General features: G+C 44.2%; 1 protein-coding gene across 5 annotated transcripts in view; it reads right to left on the bottom strand.

The window, feature by feature from the left end:
- The window catches only part of elmo1 (engulfment and cell motility 1 (ced-12 homolog, C. elegans)), a 259,536-nt gene that overhangs the window by 184,072 nt on the left and 52,722 nt on the right, over positions 1 to 22,742 (bottom strand). For all 5 annotated transcript variants that reach the window (XM_080203660.1, XM_080203693.1, XM_080203676.1 and 2 more), the window contains exons 2-6: positions 22,159 to 22,313; positions 21,589 to 21,629; positions 18,404 to 18,476; positions 8,097 to 8,147; positions 5,374 to 5,543 (exon numbers count right to left, since the gene is read on the bottom strand). In XM_080203660.1, the coding sequence (XP_080059786.1) occupies positions 5,374 to 5,543; positions 8,097 to 8,147; positions 18,404 to 18,476; positions 21,589 to 21,629; positions 22,159 to 22,236 (413 nt within the window). In that variant the 5' untranslated portion in view covers positions 22,237 to 22,313. The remainder of the gene's footprint in view (positions 1 to 5,373; positions 5,544 to 8,096; positions 8,148 to 18,403; positions 18,477 to 21,588; positions 21,630 to 22,158; positions 22,314 to 22,742) is intronic.

Genomic DNA, 22,742 nt, shown 5'->3' with positions numbered 1-22,742 from the left:
GGCAGCATGGTCGGTGCAGACTTGGAGGGCCGAATTTTCTTTGTTCAATAAGCTGCCCACTCATTCTCCAACGTTCCAAGGAATAAAGCCCTGGCCTCTCCCTATAACTCAGGCCCACTGGCCCTGGCAACATCCTCATAACTTTTCTCCAGTTTGTTAATGTCTTTCCATTAACAGGGTGTACAAAATACTCTCAAGTGTGGCCTCACCAATGACTTATACAACTACAGACTGTTAACCAGGGGCCTGCAAGCTCCTAGAGGTCCATCCTCACCGCCTGTCATTTCTGCCAACACCCTCAATCTAGACCCTGGCTTGGCTTGGTTTTCAGTGGTGGGTCAGCAGCCACTATCATCAGCACCATTCGAGTCTAACCTCTAACCTCTTGGACCAGCAATTCATTCACAAACTTCAACACACGAAGCTGAACTGCCGACAAGATTTTTAATGCGGTTTTCACTGTTTAAGGTCCAATAATGAAGGCTCAGATATTCCGATTCGTGTCAGAACAGTTATGAGCGAAGCTGATAACAGGAAAAATACCCGCTTACCTGCAAGCATTTTTTTTATTTAAGATCAGACTTTTGATGCTGCCTGTTTCCTGAGGCTCCCATCTCAGAAAAACAGGCAAACCTCAGCAGAGCGCAGGAGGGACCCCTTTTTCTATGCCACTAATTGCCATATTCTGGGAAGTAAGAGTTCAAATACCCCAAAGCCTGCATTAATTTTGTCATTCCCAGCCGTGCTTCACAACCGAAAATGTGATTGTCAGTACCTATAATGATTAAATATTCCCTTCCCCAGCATTTCTGCTTCAAATTATTTGTAATTTATTAAACATTTATTGAGAGTGAGGGCAAAGTTTGTGAGTTTGCGATTACCTGGAACTGTCAATCTCTAAAACTGTACAGCCTGACCCAACTGACAGTGCAACTCCCCCTCACCCCTGACAATGTCCACTCGATGTTTTGCTGGTTTTACACCAGCTATGAAAAACTCTTCAGTAAATCTGTGTAAAAACCAGAGTAAGTGTAGGGCAGGGGGCCCAACCGTGCATGGACTTGGCCAGTCACAAATCAACCCAAGCAGGATCAAAGCAATCGGAAGATTAAACCTCCTGCGTAAGTACCAGGGGTGTGCGTACATCAGGGCTTCCATGGAGTCCCATGTGATATGTATATAGGTTGGAGCACATGCTGCCCCTTTAAGAGTGTGGGTCAGGTGACCCTGGAAGCTTGGGGAGTCAGTCTAGATATAGAGACAAACTGCTCCTTTATTTAAGATCTGCAGGCCTCCCTTGTGGTCTTTTTATGCATTACAACATCTCACTATAAGAAGGATGTGGAAGCATTGGAGAGAGTGCAGAGGAGGTTTACCAGGATGCTGCCTGGTTTGGAGGATAGGTCTTATGAAAAAAGGTTGAGGGAGCTGGGACTTTTCTCTTTAGAGCAGAGTAGGATGAGCAGCAACTTAATAGAGATTTATAAGATGAGGAGGAGGATAGATAGAGTGGACGTTCAGAGACTATTTCCTCGGGTGGATGTAGCTGTTACAAGGGGCCATAACTATAAGGTTCATGGAGGGAGATATGGGAGGGATATCCGAGGTACATTCTTTATTCAGAGAGTGGTTGGGGTGTGGAATGCGCTGCCTGCTGTGATAGTGGAATCGGACACTTTAGGAGCTTTCAAGTGGTTATTGGATAGGCACATGGAGCACACCAGAATGACAGGGAGTGAGATAGCTTGATCTTGGGTTTGGACGTAGCTTGGCACAATGTCGAGGGCCGAAGGGCCTGTACTGCGCTGTACTGTTTGATGTTCGAACAAGATCCAAACATAATACCACGTGCATCTTCGGGGTAGCTCTGATCTCCGACTAACGGCAGACTGGAAGATATGGTCCTATTGTTATTTTAAGTGATGTTTCTTTTTTCATTCATTCATGGACATGGGCATCACTGGCTGGCCAGCATTTATTGCCCATTCCTAGCTGCCTTTGCTCAGAGGGCAGTTGTGAGTCAAGCATACTGCTGTGGGTCTGCTGTTACATGGAGGCCAGACTAGATAAGAATGGCAGATTCCCTTTCCTAAGGGACATTAGTGAACCAGATGGGTTTTTCTGACAATCGACAACGATGTCATGGTCGTCAGTAGATTCTTAATTCCGCATATTTTTTCTTGAATTCAAATTTCACCAGCTGCGGGATTCGAACCCCAGAACATTTTCTGGATTAAAGTCTAGTGATAAGACTACTAAGCCATCAACTCCCCAGCTATTACCATTCTCTCCTTAGTGCTCCTCCACTACCTCCTCTCCTATGCTTTGTGATGCCAGGAATTAGCCATTTTGCTTGAATTACCAGCACGTGCAGAGGTAGAGGTTTCGATGGGGTAAGGGTGCTAACCATTGGAGAGTGTGAGGGTGCTGGGTGGGAATTCTCCAATGAATACACCACTGATTTCTCAACAGTACAAACTGCTAATGAGAAGCTGGATGGTCAGCAGTGACATCAACAAAAACAAAATACTCAACCAGAATGAATATTGACCATGAAATACGCATGTGCTCGTTGAAGCTACCTCGTTAGAACTGTTGCCCAGCACCAGCAACAAGCAGAACAATAAATATCTAGGTTTCATTGTGTAACCAACTTTTGTATATATACTTGTGCTACAGGAGGTCCATGGAATTTCAACAACAAAGGAGAGGGGAGGGCCTCAAAATCAAAGAATGTTGGGTATGGCTGACTGAGAAGTGTTATTACCACGTTCTCAGTATTTTATCATCCCAACATTAAACAGGCTGAATGATTCCAGCAGTCTTGGCATTAGTTTAACTCAGTATCGGCTCAAAACTTAGTGGGGGAAGGGAGTTAAAGCACTTATCTTGCCCTCTCTGCCGTGAGCAGTACCAAATTGGTTTGGTTATTCCATGGTCTTTTACAGTAACGGTTGACCAAATACTGAAATCAATGGACCAAAAGAGATTTCCACATTTCACATGCTCTCTTGTCAAAAGAACATGTTTCTATTGCACAGAAACTGCCCAATCTATGCACAGAAAATGGCAGATAGGAACCAACTGATAGCAAGAAGCAAGTCGCCTCCAGATGAAACTACAAGTGTATCAGTGTTTTTTTACAAAAACATACAGGAATAGTCCAGTGTTTTCACTGCTGTGTAGTACAGTTCTTGCCCCACAGAAGGTCCAGGTCATGTTTAGATGGTCATGATGAGGGCTCACTTCTCGCTGTTCCACTGTAAAATTTGAACACCGATATCAAGGGGCCACAATGAACAAACTTTTTCCCTCCCACCCACAGAGTTATACCCATCCACATTCTGTGGTGACGGAAGCTCTTCCACAAGCATTCCAAGGGCTCTGATGAAACTCTCAAGGCTGCTCAGACCGTAGCCTGGGTTGTAATGAATCAGCCTGATAACAGCTTTCTATTTGTGTTGCGGCATTTATTGTACATTCATCGTGGACATGTGGTACTCACTGACTGGAGATTCACTTGCACTCCTATAAATATACACAGGCTAAAACTATGGCTGCTGGGTTAAATGTATCCCTGTAACTCTACATAAAAGTTTTATCTAAATGAGTGAGGATAGGCTCCAAATCTATCTTTCACCAATTGGCTTTCTGGAATATAACGCATGATACTAATTAACATCTAATCATGGTATACCCTCTGGCAATACTATGTCAGTTCTGATTATAGTGTTGCCGCCAATGTGGGAAATTGCAGACCACAAACTCTGGGACCCTAACTAAGGTCACGTATTAATCTCATACATTTAGCACTGATCGGATAAAGGGCAGCAATAACCTGTGCTGGTACTGGCTGCCTTGTCGTGCCACAATGCTGATGTGCACTGCATCAAACTAACAGGGATATCTGACTGACTCCATATTTTCTCCTGTGTTGCAGCTAAAGGGAGCCCAAGTCAGAGACAGGGTTACAGCACAGGAGTTGGTACTCTGACCTGCATTTTGCTTCCAGTGCGGCTTCCCATTGTAAACGGGGGGCAAACTTGCCCTTGTGAGATCAATGAGAGTTGCGACTTTCAGTCACAGCACAAAGCCTTTCAGCATTTCGCTCACAGCCAGTCCCCACTCTGTCACCATCAGGTCACCATACACCCCCCACCCACCCACCTCCACCAAAAAAAAATAGACAGCACTATGTGCATGGCCAGTCGAGTATCTAACACACTTGGTCATCCTTTAGATTCAGATTTTTAAATTAAATATTGTTGTTTTCAAAAAAATAAAGCCAAAAGGGTTTTGAATTTGTTTCAAATTTTCTTTCCTCTGGAGGCCTGGACATGTCACCATCGCCTTTTGCGTGGCTGGAATCCTACTTGGTGAAGATTATTTGGCGCTCAGGTAACACCACTCACGTTCTGTGGACTTAACACTGAGCAACAGGAGCTGCTGACACACAATCACTGACCAGACACAGCCCAGGGCATCTGTAACTAACGCTTCACGGCGAATGCTTGTCAGTAGCTGCTGCCTGCTGGAAGAAGAATACCAGGTCTACCCAGCCGTGTAGTGAGTATGTTACTGGGATAATAATCCAGAGAGCAAGAGTTCAAACCCTACCAAGGTAGCTGAAAGCTTGAAGTGTTCAAGGCCACTGACCTTAAACATTAACACGGGTACAAGGCCCGCCTCGTATTTCCAACAATTTCTTCCTTTTTTGCTATTTTAGATTTCCAGCTTCTGCAATGTTTTTGCTTTTTGAATACGTGTTCCGTCTCCAGACTCTTAAACTGCTTTCAAACTCTGACACTAAAGCAAAACATTACAGAATCTGGAAAACCAAACTAAAGGACTGCGCGATTGTCTTAAAAACATCAGTTGGTGGATAACCCATGCCTTTACCCCAGTCTAGCCTATACCTGACTCTAAGCCATGTCAGTGTGAATGATTCCTAACCATCCTCCAAACTGGCAATAGCAACAGTACCAATGCAACAAGGCTGGGTAATAAATTTTGATCTTGCCAGGGGCACATGAGAATGAATATTAAGAAAACATTTTCAGGCTGCAAAACCGAAATTGCGCAACTGGAGTCCAAAGGCGGGATTTTTTGGCCGAGCTCACCCCAAAGCCGGAAAATCCTGCCTGAGGTCAACAGACCTTTGCATGGTCCGAGTCCCGCCTACTATGATTCCCATGGCAGGCGGGACGTGACTTAATAACTTAATTCCCGAGGTAATTCTTCCCACCTCTCCCCCATCCCAACTCTGGCTCTCTGATCATCAGGATGGTAAACCGTTACTTATTCACTGAACTTCATTCTTCCTACCCAGATGCTTGTTTTAATTCTGTCTCAAACCCACACTCAGATACTTACTCAGATCCACTTTCCACCATCTGAGTTAGGAGGGAGATGCCATCGAGGTTAATGAACTCCTGGGCAAAGGTGATGTCGCGGGAATGATTAGCCAAGTCTTTCAGTGCTTCTAACTTGGCGTCCATGCTGGAAGACTGAATCCTTTCGTGCAGCCCCTGGGCAGTTTGAGTCTAGATAAAAGGCACATGCCAAAAACAAAATAGAAGAACATGCCAGAAAACATATTCAAAATAAAAACACAGTTTTTCTTTACTTCTCTCCCGGGTGAACTGTATTTGAAGTGGGACGCGGAAACCATGGAAATTGGGAGCCTCCCAGTACCCAACTCAAGAATTGATTATTCGACAGCGAGGGATGTATCAGAGCCAAAATCCATCTTGGCTTCACCAATACAATCGGTAACGGGGAATGGGAAACCAAGATGATGATCTCCCCGCAATTTGGCATGGGCACTGACTGTCCAATAGGGATAGGAATGCGAAATGGCCTCCCCCACCATTCCCCTCCCCTCCGCCACCATGATCCTCAGGTGGTTTAGTCAGAGTTCAATAGATAACATGCTGACCTTGGAGTCAGGTGTTTATGGTAAAGGCCCAGACTCTGGCACTAAATATAGGCTGACATTTCCAGTGCAATTCTGAGGAAGCCCAAGGCTCCATCTGACCTCTCAGGTAGACGTGAAAGATCCCGCCGCACAAGGTAATGCAGACGACATCCTTCTCATCTCCTAGTCAACATTTATTCTCAACCAACCTCACTAAAACACAGGTGTAACTTGGCAGTGACCTCATTTTCAGATTGTGCGGTCTTGTCTACAAATTACCTGCACAACCGTGACTGCACTTCATAAGATGCCGGGTGCAGTCAGATAGCCAGAAGCACTCTACAAATCAAAACACTTTAAGCTAACTTGGCACAGGCGTGGAATTTACATCAACAATGTGGTGCCTTAACCCACTGAGTAACAGGGACGGAAGGAAAATGGAATGATATAATTGAACGAAATACAATAGAACAATCATGATATTGAGTAATAAATTCCAGGCCTGCATTGAACCAACAAGGCTTTCAAGATACAAGCTTAGAGACTTAAAAGTAGTGGCTTTGCTGTGATATTGCTCATGGGAAGTACTACATTGTAAAACTATAACGTGATGGAGAGGGTAGGATTCTGATGCTAAGCTGAAACTCTCCCATGCCCACAAGTTTTGTTTGTCATAAATAGGCAAAAGCCCCCTCCCCTCTCTGTCCCCCACTCCAAGAGATTGTTCTGATAGTTGCTCTTCCAGTGAAAGTTAACAGATAATCTCCCGAAATCCTGATTTCAGCCTTGGGGAGAATGAAAAAAAAAACAACAGATACGACTGGGCTTTCCCTTTTATTAAAGTTTTGTTCTTGTACCTTTTAATAAAATGTGACCCTTGGAATACAACAGGCTGAAGGGTTTCTCTAAAGACAATTACTGCTGTCACGTACTCCTGTCAATCCCTGCACGGTGGTTAGCACTGCTGCCTCACAGCGCCAGGGATCCAGGTTCAATTCCTGGCTTGAGTCACTGTCTGTATGGAGTTGGCACGTTCTCATTGTATTTGCGTGGGTTTCCTCCCACAGTCTGAAAGACGTGCTGGTCAGGTGGATTGATCGTGCTAAATTCTCCCTCAGTGTAGACGACTCAGGGACTTTCACAGTAACTTCATTGCAATGTTAATTTAAGCCTACTTGTGACACTAATAAATAAACTTACACTTTAAAAAATTTAAGTTCTCCTTACTCCCAAATTCACTTCATCGTCAGGTGAAGAATGATTTGCATTTACATAGAGCCTTTCCTAACCTTAGGTCATCCCAAAGCAGACAACAAAGTATTTTTGCACTACAATCTCAGCTGTAATGAGGTAAACAGGGCAAGTTTAGCAAGATCCTACAAATGATAGTATGACAATAACTAAATAATCTGTTTTTAGTGATGTTGTTTAAGGAGAGGCAGTAGCATTGTGGCATTGTCACTGGGCCAGTAATCCAGAGCCTAGGGCACTGGGCTGGGGAGTTGGGTTCAAATCCCACTATGACACATGGTGAAACTTGAATTCAATAAAAATTTGGAATTAGAAGTCTACTGGTGACCATGAAACCATTGTTGATTGTCATAAACGCCCATCTGGTTCACTGATGTCCTTTAGGGAAGGAAATCTACCGTCCTTACCCGGTCTGGCCTACATGTGACTCCAGACCCACAGCAACGTGGTTGACTCAAATGTCCCCTCAAGGGCAACTGACGATGGGCAATAAATGCTGGCCCAGCCAGCAATTCCCACATCCCATGAAAAAAAGCACATGGGATATTTCCCTGCTTTTGCTTGAAAGAGTGTGGCGGGATGTTGGGAGGACAGATGGGGCCTTATTAGTGTCTGATGTGAAAGACAGTGCAGCTCTCCCTTGGCACTGCACTGGAACGTCAACCTACGTCATGTGCTCCAGCCCTTGGAGCAGGACTTGAACTCCCAACCTTCAAACTCAAGGATGAGGCTTCTACCAACTGAACTGCATGTGCCTTTATCACAAGATACTGACAGCCTGCAGCACCAGCTAAACTGTCACAAAGACAACTTACTCTTCATAACCCTGGGCCACCAAACACAGAGTCTTACACCACCACATGTAAAATTGCATCAAAATAAACAACTCAGATTATCAAGAAATGCGAATGTCACATTGACTACTTACTGGAGATGTTGCCAGCCGAAGGATTGCCCCATTTTTTATTTCATTACGATTCTGGAGGGAGGGAAATGCAAAGTTATATAGAGTTGGGTTTAGTTTACTTCACAAGTAACTCACTCAGTAAATGTTCAGTTTGTTTGTTTTGCTGCCTGCCAATCTGTCATTAGCCCTTCTCGATCACAATCAAAATGGATTGAAAACCTAAACCAACCCAGGGATCAGAATCATCAATCCCGAGGTTCTCCAGGGAAGTCACTACAGAAGCCATTTGCTAATGGACACAGCGGTTAGCACTCACAGTGTCAAGGACCCAGGTTCAATTCTGGCTTGGGTCGCTGTCTGTGCAGAGTTTGCACTTTCTCCCTGTGTCTGCATGGGTGCTCCGGTTTCCTCCCACAGTCCGGAAGGTGTGCTGATTACGTGCATCGACCATGCTAAATTCTCCCTCAATGTACCCGGACAGTGTGGCGACTAGGGGATTTTTTATTTACAGTAACTTCATTGCAGTGTTAATGTAAGCCTGCTTGTGATACTCATAAATAAACTTTAAACGAATGACAAAATGCCAACTCACCAGCCACCAATTAACCCTGTGACTGAAATATCAACATTATACCTCATGTATCATCATGGGGCCACAAACCAAATGCTGGAAACTATAACTTCCAATGTTCCCCACTACTGGAGGTTCTGCTCATCTCCAGGGCGGCACGGTAGCACAGTGGTTAGCACTGCTGCTTCACAGCTCCAGGGACCTGAGTTCGATTCCTGGCTTGGGTCACTGTCTGTGTGGAGTTTGCACATTCTCCCCGTGTCCGTGTGGGTTTCCTCCGGGTGCTCCGGTTTCCTCCCACAGTCAAAGACGTGAGAGTTAGGTTGATTGGCCACGCTAAAAGTTGCCCCTTAGTGTCCTGAGATGCAAAGGTTAGCGGGATTAGTGGATAGGGATATATGGGTAGGGCCTGGGTAGGATTGTGCTCGGTGCAGACACAATGGGCCGAATAGCCCCTTCCTGCACTGTAGGGATTCTATGATTCTATGATCCTGTCTGGATCTGGTACAGATTAACTGGTCAAGATTGACTGCTATGATTGGTCAACAATTCCACTACTGCTGTAAGACAACACTGCCAAAAAATGATGACATGAGGAAAACCTTCTTTATTTAGTTACTTGATTTGATTTGTCAGATGTATTGGGATACAGTGAAAAATATTGTATCTTGTGCACTATACAGAGAAAACATACCATTCATAGAGTACATAGGGAAGAAGGAAAGGAGCGGGCACAGAATGTCACGTTACAGTCATAGTTAACATTATTGGAGAGTTTAAAAGAGTTAGAGCACAGTTTTAAAAGCATAGAACGAGAGAGTAAAAGACAGAATTTGAGAGTATGCTGGGAACAGTTCACAAGTTGCATCATTCCAGTGCCATCTCTCAGACCATCAGTCTTTCAGCTGTTCAGCCAACACTGCAGAGAAATTCCTTTGCAGCAACTGTAATCTCCTGCTCCTGTTTACACAGTGGTTAGGATTAGATTACATTGTTCAGAATAACTGGAGCAAAGGGCCTGTTTGTAAAGGGAGGCTGCTGTGGTGAATAATTAGAAAGTTTGAGACCAGTTCAGAAGTCCTTCACTCCTGATTCCACATTCCACCTTCTGCTAACCCCAGCTCCTCCACTGAGTCAAGCTGAACCAGAATGCTTGCGATCTCGGTCTCAAGTTTGACCACGAGCTGAGCTTCCAACTCTCATATTTGTTCTACTTCAGGTAGGATGGTGGAAGCAAATTCAATAATGGCTTCCAAAAGAGAATTGGAAAAGAACCTCAAACCAGGGCTATTGGGAAAAGGCAGGCAGTGGGATTAATTCAGTTGCACAGAGCTGGCATGGACAAGATGGGCCAAAGACCTCCCTCCTATGGGCTCCCTCCATTGTCTCTATAATTCTAGGGTCAACTGGATTGTCTTTTTCCCATCAATCAACTTTAATGTCCTTGGATTGGATACCTATCTGTATCATGGCAATTTATCACTGTGAGGGGAAGTGTTTACAGTTCATAACCCAGTGCATCAGCAGACCAAAACCATGCTGCGCCATGGCAACTATTAGTAGAAACAGTTCACACCATCACAGAATTGTTACAGCACAGGAAGACGACATTTGGACCATTGTATCTTTGCCTCTTTTCCTCTTCTCTGAATGAGCAATTCACCCAGTGTTGTTCCCTCGACATCTCCCTGGAACCCTACACATCCTTCCTTTTCAGACAATACAATTCCCTCTCAAATTCCTGTGGTTTCCTCCTACACTCCAAAGATGTGCAGGTTAGGTGGATTGGCCCCTTAGTGTCCCAAGATGTGTGGGTTGGATGGATTAGCTGTGGTAGATGTGTTGGGGGGGGGGTTACAGGGAGTGAGCCTGGGTAAGACACTCTGTCAGAGAGTCGCTGCAGATTCGATGCACCGAATGGCCTCCTTCTGCACTGAATATGAATACCGCGATTGAAATTGCCTCCATCACACCCTCAGGCAGTGCACTCCAGATCCTAACCACTTGCTGCGTGAGAAGTTGCTCCTCATGTCTACATTGTTAATCAGTGGTTTACTGCTAATTATTCAAGATTAGGGGCAGCTCAGCTTAACTGATAATTACCATCACCAAGAACAAACACTAAGATCAAAGTACATAAATCTGTAATTCAATAGCAGCAAACTGTGATGCTGTGCTAATGAAGTGTCTCACACAGAACAACATGATAATCTACCATTAGAGAAACACTTAGAGAAACTCTGGAGTAGAACAAATATGAGAGTAGGAAACTCAGCCTCATGGTCAAAGCAGGGGACCGAGATCACAAGCATTCTGGTTGCCGTAAAGCAGTAGGTTTATAGAGCCCTGTGTACCTGACAGGCCAGGGGAAAGGTAAGTGGATGGGACTCGGCTGGTCAGGAGGGTTTTGTCAGGTCAGGTGGGGTTGGGGAGAATTGGGTCAGGTTGGGGGGTGTACTTAGTGTTGGACCTGCATATTGTGGGGCAGCAGGAAATCTATTGGTGGGGGGGGGGGGGGGGGCGGAATCGGTATGGGGTATTGGGAATCCCCTAGGGATTGATTAGGCAGGGTGTTAGGGGGTCCAGCGCGTGGGGACTGCCCATTGAAGGCTCAGTTTGTGTGTTTAAAACAGTTACACCGAAACTGGAAGTGCTTTTATTTCTCCTCTTACACAGTAACTATTGGTGTCAAACTGGAGGAAGCAGCTGAAGTTCTGAAAGGGAGCTGAGCGTTTCTGGACAATTGCTGGACTAACTGTTAGCTGGGAACTTCCCAGAGGGATTCCCCAGCATTTCATTGGGGTACTCCCCCAAAAGCGAGCCAGGAAATTATGGGCCAAGGGGTATCTAAAATTATCTTCCATCACTTGCAGGCATTTAAGAACATAAGAAATAGGAGCAGGAGTAGGCCATCTAGCCCTTCGAGCCTGCCCCGCCATTCAATAAGATCATGGCTGATCTGAAGTGAATCAGTTCCACTTTCCCGCTTTCTCCCCATAACCCTTAATTCCCCTGTCTATCAGAAACCTATCTACCCATGACTTAAATATTTTCAGTGAGGTAGCCTCCAACACTTCAACGGGCAGAGAATTCCAGAGATTCACCACCCTTTGAGTGAAAAAGTTCCTCCTCAAATCCGTTCTAAACTGCACCCCCCCCCACCCCCTTATTTTGAGACTGTGCCCTCTACTTCTGTTTTCCTTTCGAAGTGAATTTGTTACAGGTTAAATAAATACATGTTATTAAAAAGGAAATAATCCAATTTGTACAACAGTGATTGAGCAACTATTGAGACTTAATCTAAACTTTTTACTTTGAAGTTGAAACAAAGAATACAAAACGTCCATGCTGCTATGGTCACGTAACAAAAGACTCTTAAAGTACTGTATACATTGATACATGCAAGGAACAAAACACACGTAAAGCGCTATTCATACCACCAGGTGGCAACCTTCAGCCTTTATATAATGAAGAGTTGAAGTTCTATCATACAATAATGAATAAAAAGCAAAGAAAACACCCACCATATAACGAATATTATTTAAGTTAACAATCATATTGCATGTAATCCTTCTAGTTCTATAGTGGAAACATTAAAAGGTGGCTTTGGCCCCAACAATGATTTCATTCAACCTCCCACACAAAGGCAATGCCCCAATCTAAACCAAACTGCCTGTGGCTTCAGCATCCTTTTGTAACCCTAGGCCGAGATTCACACCCTGTTTTCTGCCCTCTCCAATTCCCCTTACCACCACTTTCACAACACAGCTCAAATCCCTTTGTCACCAGACTCAAGACACCAAGACTGCTTCACCACGCCTCCAAACTCGCCCTAAGAAACTCCAAGAGTTCCAAAACTCTGCCACCTGACCCCCTCCTCCCAATACAATTCGCTTAAAATCCTGTCCCCAGTTTTAAATTTCTCCGTGACTCCTTCCCAACTCAATGTCTACAATCTCTCCTGGTCCTTTACCCAATTTAATGTGAATTCTCTGTTCCTCTGACTCTGGTCTTTTGGACATCCCTTAATTCCCTTTGCCCCCAGAATGATGGTAAAGCCTTTAATTCTGGCAGAATTCCATTCCAAACCTCTCCATCTCTCACGGCACCATCAGAAATCTCCTCAATGGTCATCTCTAATCCCAGATCTTGGGACACCCCCTTCGACCCTCTGCTCCTGGTTCTGCTGAAAGCACTTGATAAGAAAAGGTGGTTCTTATGTATGTTGGGACGTAGTCTCTTTAGGGGAACAGGTCAAGTGAGCTGGGGTGTGGGTGAGCTGTTGGGATCCACCTGAGAGGGCAGTCAACATTTGGAGTATGAAGCAGGTAGACTGAATGAAAGATCAGTGTTCCCTGACACCTGGCTGTGGAGTAGCATCAAGATGATCCATCAGTACTCAGAGATTTAACACATTGATGAAGAAAAGAGCTACAAAATATTGTGAAATGACAAACATAACCCTTCATGAACAACACCATAGGGACAAACATTTTTCTGAAGCTTTTGTAAAATAGAGGATATAAATATAAGATAGCCAGAGTGTGGGAGAAATGTTAGTTGAAGTAACATGGGAGAGGCCTGTGTGCAGCATTTACACTGGCACAGACCAAGTGGACTGAGTAGACAAGTTCTATGCTGTAAATGCTATATTATTCTGTAACTGCTGTCCGTAATGTCTCGGTTTTATTGAAAGTTTTGAGAATGGTGGAACCACTTAATTAGGACACCAGACAATCCGTGTGTTTTGTTTGAAATCTTGAGCTTCTGAACAACATCAGTTTCCTATTTCACACTTCTGCATGTGAATAACTATATTCCCGACGCTCTTCATTAAGTATTTTGTTCATTATTTAATGCAAATCCTGCTGACTGTGCGTTCACCTTTGAACATAAGAACATAAGAAATAGGAGCAGGAGTAGGCCATCCAGCCCTTCGAGCCTGCCCCGCCATTCAATAAGATCATGGCTGATCTGTCGTGGCTCAGTTCCACTTTCCCGCCCTCTCCCCATAACCCTTAATCCCCTCTCTTATCAAAAACCCATCAACCCGCGTCTTAAAAATATTTAGCGAGGCAGCCTCCACCACTTCAACGGGCAGAGAATTCCAGAGATTCACCACCCTTTGAGTGAAGAAGTTCCTCCTCAACTCCGTTCTAAACCGCCCCCCCACTTTATCTTGAGGCTGTGCCCCCTAGTCCTACTGTCTTTTTTGAGCGGGAAGAGTCTCTCCACCTCTATCCTATCCATCCCATTCATCATCTTGTATGTCTCAATGAGATCTCCCCTCATTCTTCTAAACTCTAACAAGTACAAGCCTACTTTATTCAGCCTCTCCTCATAGCTCAACCCCCTCAACTCCGGTATCAGCCTAGTAAACCTCCTCTGCACTCCCTCCCAGGCCAAAATATCTTTGCGCAGGTGCGACGCCCAAAACTGCACACAGTACTCCAGCTGCGGCCTCACCAATGCCCTATACAGCTGCAGCAAGACCTCCCTACTTTTATATTCAATCCCCCTCGCTATGAAGGCCAGCATCCCATTCGCCTTCCTGACCACCTGCTGCACCTGCAAGCTGGGTTTTTGCGACTCATGCACAAGGACCCCGAGGTCCCTCTGCACCGTCGCCTGCTGCAGTTTTTCGCCACGTAAGTAATAATCCTTTCTACCATTATTCCTACCAAAGTGGACCACCTCACACTTGCCAACATTAAATTCCATTTGCCAGTTCCTGGCCCATTCGCCCAGCCTATCCAGATCCTTCTGCAGACTCTCCACACCCTCCGCACAATTTGCCGTTCCCCCAATCTTGGTGTCATCAGCAAATTTCGACACCATACACTCGGTTTCCTCCTCCAGATCATCTATATAAATGGTAAAAAGCTGAGGCCCCAGCACCGACCCCTGGGGCACTCCACTAGTCACCACCCGCCAATCCGAATAGCACCCGTTGACCCCCACTCTCTGTCTCCTATTTGACAACCAATCCTCTATCCACGCTAACACCCTACCCCCAACTCCATGTCCCTCGACCTTCTGCAATAACCTCTTGTGAGGCACTTTGTCAAACGCCTTCTGAAAATCCAGAAAGACCACATCCACCGGCTCTCCTCTATCCACTGCCCTAGACACATCCTCATAGAACTCCAGTAAATTTGTCAGACACGACTTCCCTTTAATGAAACCGTGCTGCGTCTGCTCTATCAAGCAATTCCCTTCAAGATGCCTCGCAATTTCCTCCTTAATGACGGATTCTAACATTTTACCTACCACAGACGTTAAACTAACCGGCCTATAATTCCCCACCTTTTGCCTGGCACCCTTCTTAAACAACGGCGTAACATTAGCCGTTTTCCAATCCTCCGGCACTTCCCCGGAATCCAGCAACGTCTGGAAAATAACCACCAAGGCATCCACTATCACCTCCGCCATTTCTTTCAGAACCCTCGGATGCATTCCATCCGGTCCTGGGGACTTGTCCACAATCAGCCCCTCCAGTCTGTCGAGCACCACCTCTCTAGTAACAGTAATGTCATTAAGACCCTCCAGTCCTACCACCTTTCCATCACTAACACCCGGCAAATTATTCACGTCCTCCTCCGTGAAGACAGAAACAAAAAAGTTATTCAATACCTTAGCCATATCCCCATCCCCTACCACTAGGTCCCCTTTCTCATCCTCTAAAGGACCAACGCTCACCCTAGCCAGCCTCTTCCTTTTTATATATTTATAAAAACTCTTGCTATCCTTTTTTATATTAAGCCCTAGCCCAGCTTCATAGTTTCTCCTACCCTTCTTTATCAACTTCTTTGTCAATCTTTGTTGACATTTAAACCTCTCCCAATCCTCTTCTCGCCCACTACTCTTAGCTACTCTAAATTCCTCCGCTTTTAATTTAATACTTTCCTTCACCTCCTTCGTTATCCACGGCTTATTACCTCTCCTCCTACTGTCCTTTTTGACCATCGGAATAAATTTCCGCTGAGCACCAAGAAAGATCTCCTTAAAGATCCTCCACTGTTCCTCAGCAGACCCTCCCTCCAACGCGCTCCCCCAGTCAACATTCGCCAATTCTTCTCTCATCCTACCGTACTCCCCTCTATTCAAACAAAGTACGCGTGTCTGGGAACCCACTTTCTCCTCCTCCATCTGCACCAGAAACTCCACCATACAATGATCACTCTCCCCAAGAGGATCCTTCACCGCAAGGTCCCTAATTCTACCCGCCTCATTACATAGCACGAGATCCAAGATAGCTCTCTTGGGGGTGGCACAGTGGTTAGCACAGCTACCTCACACCGCCAGGGATTCAGGTTCGATTCCTGGCTTGGGTCACTATCTGTGTGGAGTTTGCACGTTCTCCCCATGTCTGTGTGGGTTTCCTCTGAGTGCTCCGGTTTCCTCCCACAGTCTGAAAGATGTGCTGGTTAGGTGGATTGACCTGAACAGGTGCCAGAGTGTGGCTACTAGGCGAATTTCACAGTAAATTCATTGCAGTGTTAATGTAAACCTTACTTGTGACTAATGAATGAACTTTAAATTTATAATCTTCAGTACATTTTCTGAAATTCCCCTTTTCACCACCAGAGTGCAGCCTTCAGACAGATACACCTTCAGTGTAGATAACGCACCGAGGTGGATTTTCACTATAAAATTACAGGTTTGATAGAGATGTTCAAAATCATGAGGGGGCTGGACAGACTAGAAATGGAGAAACTATTCCTGCTGGTTAAAGGATCAAGAATGAGGGGGCACAGATTTAAAGTAATTTTGAAAAGAAGCAAATGTGATGCAAGAAATCCTTTTTCACACGAGGGCTTCGGGTGTGGAATGCACTCTCTGGAAGTGCGGTGGAGGCGGGTTCAGTCGAGGTATTCAGGAGGGTTGGAGCAGGAGGCTAAGGGTGGGACCAACGAGAGGACAAAGAACCACACTGGGGTCTAACAAGCCTCTTAGCACACGAGTACTCCAGTGAAAAATTCTAGGAACTTTGTAATGATTCCTACATTACAACAGTGACTACACTTCGTAAGTACTTAATTGGCTGTAAAGTGTGTTGAGATGCCTGGTGGCATCATGAATTATAGGATCCCTACAGGACCCTAAGGAGCAATTTAGCATGGCTAGTCCACCAGCATGTTCTTTGTGGGAGGAAACCAGAGCACCCGGAGGAAACCCATACAGACAAATGGACAATGTGCAAACTCCACACAGACAGTGAAGCTGGGAATTGAACCCGGGTCCCTAGCGCTGTGAGGCAGCAGTGCTGACCACTGTGCTGCCCCCTTTCTATATAACATATAAACATTTGCTGGATAAGTATGGATGAGTGCTTGGGCATGATGTGAAGATGCCTTTATATGTTTGTGATCAGAACTCCCCACTCAGCTGACGAAGGGGCAAAGTTCCGAAAGCAAGTGGCGTTTGCTAACAAATAAACTTGTTGGACTTTAACCTGGTGTTGTGAGATTTCTTTCAGTGCTTGGGCCTCAGCTATTTACAATCGAGATCAATTACTTAGTTGACGGGTTGGAAGTGTAACATTTCCAAGTTTGCTGATGATACAAAGTTAAATGTGAAGATATAAAGAGGCTGCAAACATATGTAGACATGTGAAGTGCGTGTGCAAGAACATGGTAGCTGAAATATAATGCCCACTCTGCTAGGAAAAATAGAAAAACGTAATATTTCTTAAATTGAGATTGATTGGGAAATGCTGATACTCAGAGGGACATGGGTGTCCTTGTACATAAATTGCAATAAATTAACACAAAGGTACAGCAAGCAATTAGAAAGGCAAATGCTATTTAGCCTTTATTAGAAAGGAATTTGAGTATAAGAGTAACACAGTTGTTACTATCTTTGCCTCATGTTTCGTCTTAATATGGTAGTTCAGTGTGAAATGTTGGTCAGTACATGCTCCTGTGAAGTTCTTTGAGACATTTTGTTCTGTTACCAATGTTGTACAAATGCAACTTGTTCTTGTTAATATTGTGGAGAATGGAGGGAGAGGATGTCACTGACTGCAGCGAATAACCAAGCCAGGTTTCAGTGAAGGACAAGTGTGTAAATGTGCAATAAATGGATCTGGGTCAGCAAGGCCAGAACAAAGTGTACCATTTGTGGCCCCTACACTATATTGTTAGCCCTTGTATAATCTCAGTCCCTCATCTTTCCAGGAACAAATTTGGTTGAGTCACATTCGCACAATTCTGCGAACGCAGCTGTTAAATGAACTCAGAAGACTAGGTTTAGCAGTCATTCACAGTAAATGAGTGACAGATCTCACTAAGATCCTGTAGTTCATTCACCTCCCAATTCCATGAAACCCTCCCCCCACCCAATGCTGAACAACCTGATTCAGTGTTTTGTCCCAGTCACTAAACAGATTTGCAACCCACAAGCTCAAAGTCTACGTTGTGACTTTGCACATCCTCCAAGTCTGTCTCTGTCCAGACTCCCCACATACCTCTTGGGGGCTCTGCACTCTCTGCATCTCATGCTATCACAGTACACAATATAATTTTTACTTAGAAATTCTTCAACCTCCTATTTGTTCCTCACATCATTTCTTTCAATACAAAAAAAAATTAAGAATGCTTTTCTAGGCATCCACAGATATACGTGAAGCATTCGACATACACATGCATATGTACATGCATGCCAACACACAGACGTACACACATGCAGACACTCACACGGACATGCAGACACATACACACGTGTACACACACGTATACACATACACCAATCTTACCTTCTCTGTGATGTAGAAGTTTGTGTTGTCTGCATACTGCAGAGCAAAGTTTTCAGGGATTGACAGAGACCAACTTGATTTAAAAAGAAAGGAGAAAGATTATTTCCTGGTATGTTATAACCAGCTCAGATTGCAGCCCTGCAGCAATACATAAAATGAACATTACAATCATACAACTATTTTACTCAAAGTATCTGGGCCTCACCCACATTGAACTTTACCTCCCAGATTCCTGAATTATCCACTGTTTATGCATTCGGACCAGTGCTGCATGGAGGGCTTTGAACTCAATAGTCAGGGAGAGGGCCCAAGTGAGGGGAAATTTATATAGGATTATGCAGGAGAGATGGCACAGTAACAAGCCATTCAGCCCGACCAGTCCACATTGGTCTTTATAACCCACTCAAGCCTCCTCCCATCTAAATCCACCATCATTACCTTCCAGTCCCTTCTCCCTCATACACTTCTCTAGTGTCTACTTAATTGCATCTATACAATTCACTTCAACCGCTCCCTGTGCTAACCAGATCCACATTCTCACCACTCTTTGAGTGAAGAAGTTTCTTTTAAATTCTCTAGTGGATTTCTTGATGCCCTCTAGTTAGGTTCTTCTTCACAAGAGGAAATACTTTCTCTCTCACTCTATGATAAAGATTTCCTAATTTTAAAGACCTGTATTAGGTCACCCTCAATCTCCTCCCTTCTGATCTCAGATTCTGAGATCTTGTTGTTCTGCTGCCCCACCTGGACTGCATGTTTATTAATGTCCTCTTGTAATCTTTTGCAGTCCTCCTCAGTATTGACTCTCTCGGGTAACTTGGTGTCAGCCCCCGAACTTAGAAATTAAGTTGTTGATTCCAAAGTCCAAAATGTTCGTGTAAAATGTGCACAGCAGTGATTCTTCTGCCACTTTGAATAACTTTATTTTCACACGCTGCTTTCTGTCCTGAATCCATTCTGCCACTTGTCTCCTGCCTCTGTGCTCCCTGACCTTATTCATGAGTCTATTTTAGGTCACCATGTCAAAGGCCTTTTGAAAATTGAGATAAATTACAATGACCACATTACTATTGTCCGCTCTGTCTGTAACATCCCCAAAGAAATTCAATAAAGATTGATCCAGCAAGATTTTCCCTTTTGAAATCCACGCTATGTATTCTCATTTCTACATCTTCTATTCTCGCCTTTAGTAAGGATTCCATTTACAAAGTTAAAGAGAAAGGACAAAGCAACAGTGCAGGGTGGCAATATGGATTATGCTAATCAGTGGGTGACAAAACAGAGCTTTGGAATAAAAGAGTGCACCAGGAGTCAGGGTGAGAGCAAAGAAAAATAGTAGAACAATAAAATTGAAGGTTCTTTACCTGAATGCACGTAAAAAAGATATATAAATTGATGACAGAAATAGAAATAAACATGTCTGATTATTTCTACTGTGAAAATTCCCTAGTCGCCACGCTCCAGCACCCGTTCGGGTACACATGCCAAATTTCCTTAGCCTCTGAGAAATTAGAGACATTGGTGGGGTTTCTTAACTATGGTATCCGCACGGAGGGACCCAGACAGATTGTTGATAATCTGGACACCTAAAATCTTGAAGCTCTTGACCACTTCTACTTCATCCCCGTTGATATAGACAGAGTCATGTCCTCCACTCTGCTTCCTGAGGTTGATGACTATCAACTTCACTTTGTTGACACTGAGGAAGAGATTATTGTGATCACCAGACTCTATCTCTTTTGTGTGCTCTGTCTCACCATTGTTTGAGATCCGACCCAAAATTCTGGAAAGGTCCCAGTGGATTTGGTGAGCACAAGTGTAACCAGCCTCGCCACCTCGCACTATTCGAGAAAAGCAGGATTGGAACAGCAAAGGAACGGGCTATTTCAGCCCTGATCGTTTTAAATGAGAGAAAATTAATGATCTCACAATAGAAGATTCCCTGGAGATGAAGAATGGCATCATTTTGAGTTCTGGCAACACACTGATTCAAACTGGCAATTCAATGTATTTTGACAGGACATGATTGCCAAAACTGAAACTGGTATTGACCGCACTAGAGGCCGATTACTACAGTTAAAATATTTTAACTTGGAGAAGTGTCCGATGTTGCAAAGATACCTTTCACTCTCTGACTCTACATGACTTCTGTCAAGAAATTCAACATCAAATAGATTTTTCATATTTAAAAACTAGTTTGTCCTAATTTTCCTTGATCCCCTTTCCGTCAGTTTGCCTCACTGAAATAAAGTTAATTAATGTGTGTTTTATAGTTCACTTGATCTTCTCTCTGAACCTTCTCCATGATCCTTGGTTTCTCACCTCCTTCCATTTGAAAGTATATATTTTTTCCACCTCCCAAAGTGATGGGCAGAATTTTACGGCCTCACTTGGGTGAGACTGGAAATTCCAGCCCGAATTCAACAGAATTTTCCATTGTCAGACCCTCGCCCGCTCTGATTCCATGGCAGGAGAGGTGGTAGAGTTCTGGCTGATATCTTTCTCCCAAACAATTCCAGCAATCTGTTCTCAGATTCACTGCCAATTACATGGTTCAGCCAAATGCAAAGAAAACGCTTATGGATTTCCCACTCTTCGTCACCTCCTAGTCGTAACCAAGATAATAAAACAGGAAAATCATAACTGCAAATCCTGGGCTGCCTTCTCTGCAACAACCGAAACTGCAAGGTCAATAAAACAATTGTGCTAGCACATCTCTGGTTTAATTCTATGCAAATGACTTCCTATGTTATAACAGCATATATGTGGGAGACAGTGGGGCAGGGGTATTGTCGCTGGACTAGTAATTCAGAGACCCAGGGTAACGTTCCGGGGACCCGAGTTCAAATCCCACTATGGCGATGGTTAAATGTGAAGTCAATCAAAATCTGGAATTAAAAGTCTAATAATGACCATGAAACAATTGCCGTAAAACCCCATCTGGCTCACTAATGTCCTTTAGAGAAGGAAATCTGTCTTCCTTACGTGATCTGGCCTGCATAGGACTCTGGATCCACAGCAATGTGGTTGACTCTTAAATGTCCTCAGGGATGGGCAATAAATGCCGGCCCAGCCAGCGACACCCACAAATAAATAAAATAAATAAAAAGTCCTTTTTTCTCAGCACAGTTAAGCTATCAGAGAGCTCTAGCCAACAAACACTCTGAATACGAGGAAACACTTACCCATCACAGACTTCCCGTATAATTGAAGCCAAAGGCTTTTTCTGCAATAATAACGGAAAAATATTTTTTAAAAATTACATATCATGGAACTTCAACAATTTATTAAACTGTCTGTCCCTTATATATTTTTATCAGCCATTTTCTTCCCAACCCCCCATCCAAATCCAATGACTCTGGTGGCTTTGACTATCTCAACCTGTTAGTTAATGTTGAGCATAGACACCAGTCACTCGCTCACCATTTCAGTCAACCAGGCTGGGACCAGAAGACAGAGAACTACCACTGAACATCTGTGGCACTGATCCAGTTTGAGATGTCACCATCAGCTTGTTTACTCAGTTCTTTTGACAGAGTTATAGCCTTGGGTGGCAGCCAACCTCGAGGTTGTGGCAGGTTCCATAGTGCTCTGATCACGGGCGCATGGCCCATTCTCTCCACTTGTTCTAGTTATTCATGCTCCAGATTTGGCCCAGTCAACCTTTTGATGAGCTGAATCCAAGCCAATGTGAACAGCTTAGCATGAAAGTTTGCATCAGTTCTGTATTTTGGAATCTCTTGCTCTGTTCTTACCTGGTCAATCTCCATCAACTTCGGGAAAGCCCCAGGCCATTCAATGGCCACCTTCACGATGTCTGATGGTGGTGGCATCTTAATGGCTTACACCCGTGCTGGGGAAAGCAGGGCAGGTTTCCTCAGTGTGTATATGACTTGGATCTCACTCAAAGCTAAAGTAAAACACACAAGAGTAAACTCAGTTGGGAAAGAAATTATATACCTAGCTTAATAAATACAGCGTGTTCATGACATTGGTCAAGCATAATAAAAGCAAAGAGACCATCAAATAGAGATGGCTGATGCCACCTTACGCTATAAACCTTGGTCTGGATTTTACCAACAATGTCAATTCATTGATTAATAACTTTAATATCCAATGTCTCCACATTACAGGATGCAACCAGAAGCCACTGGGATCTGTCTCTCTCTTTTCCTTTAATTCCTTCTTATAATGTACCTCATTAACCAAGCTTTTAGTTATCCTTCCCAATATCATTTTCTTTGGTTCAGAATCCAGTTTCTGTGTCACTCCATTTCTGTGCAGCACCCTAGGATCTTTTCCTATGTTGAAGATGCTCTGTAAGTCTGTTTGATTTGGC

The sequence above is a fragment of the Carcharhinus amblyrhynchos genome, chromosome 2 (assembly GCF_965287045.1).
Source record: "Carcharhinus amblyrhynchos chromosome 2, sCarAmb.v2.hapA, whole genome shotgun sequence".
NCBI classification, from domain to species: Eukaryota; Metazoa; Chordata; class Chondrichthyes; order Carcharhiniformes; family Carcharhinidae; genus Carcharhinus; species Carcharhinus amblyrhynchos.
This window is presented reverse-complemented; position numbering and strand designations above follow the sequence as displayed.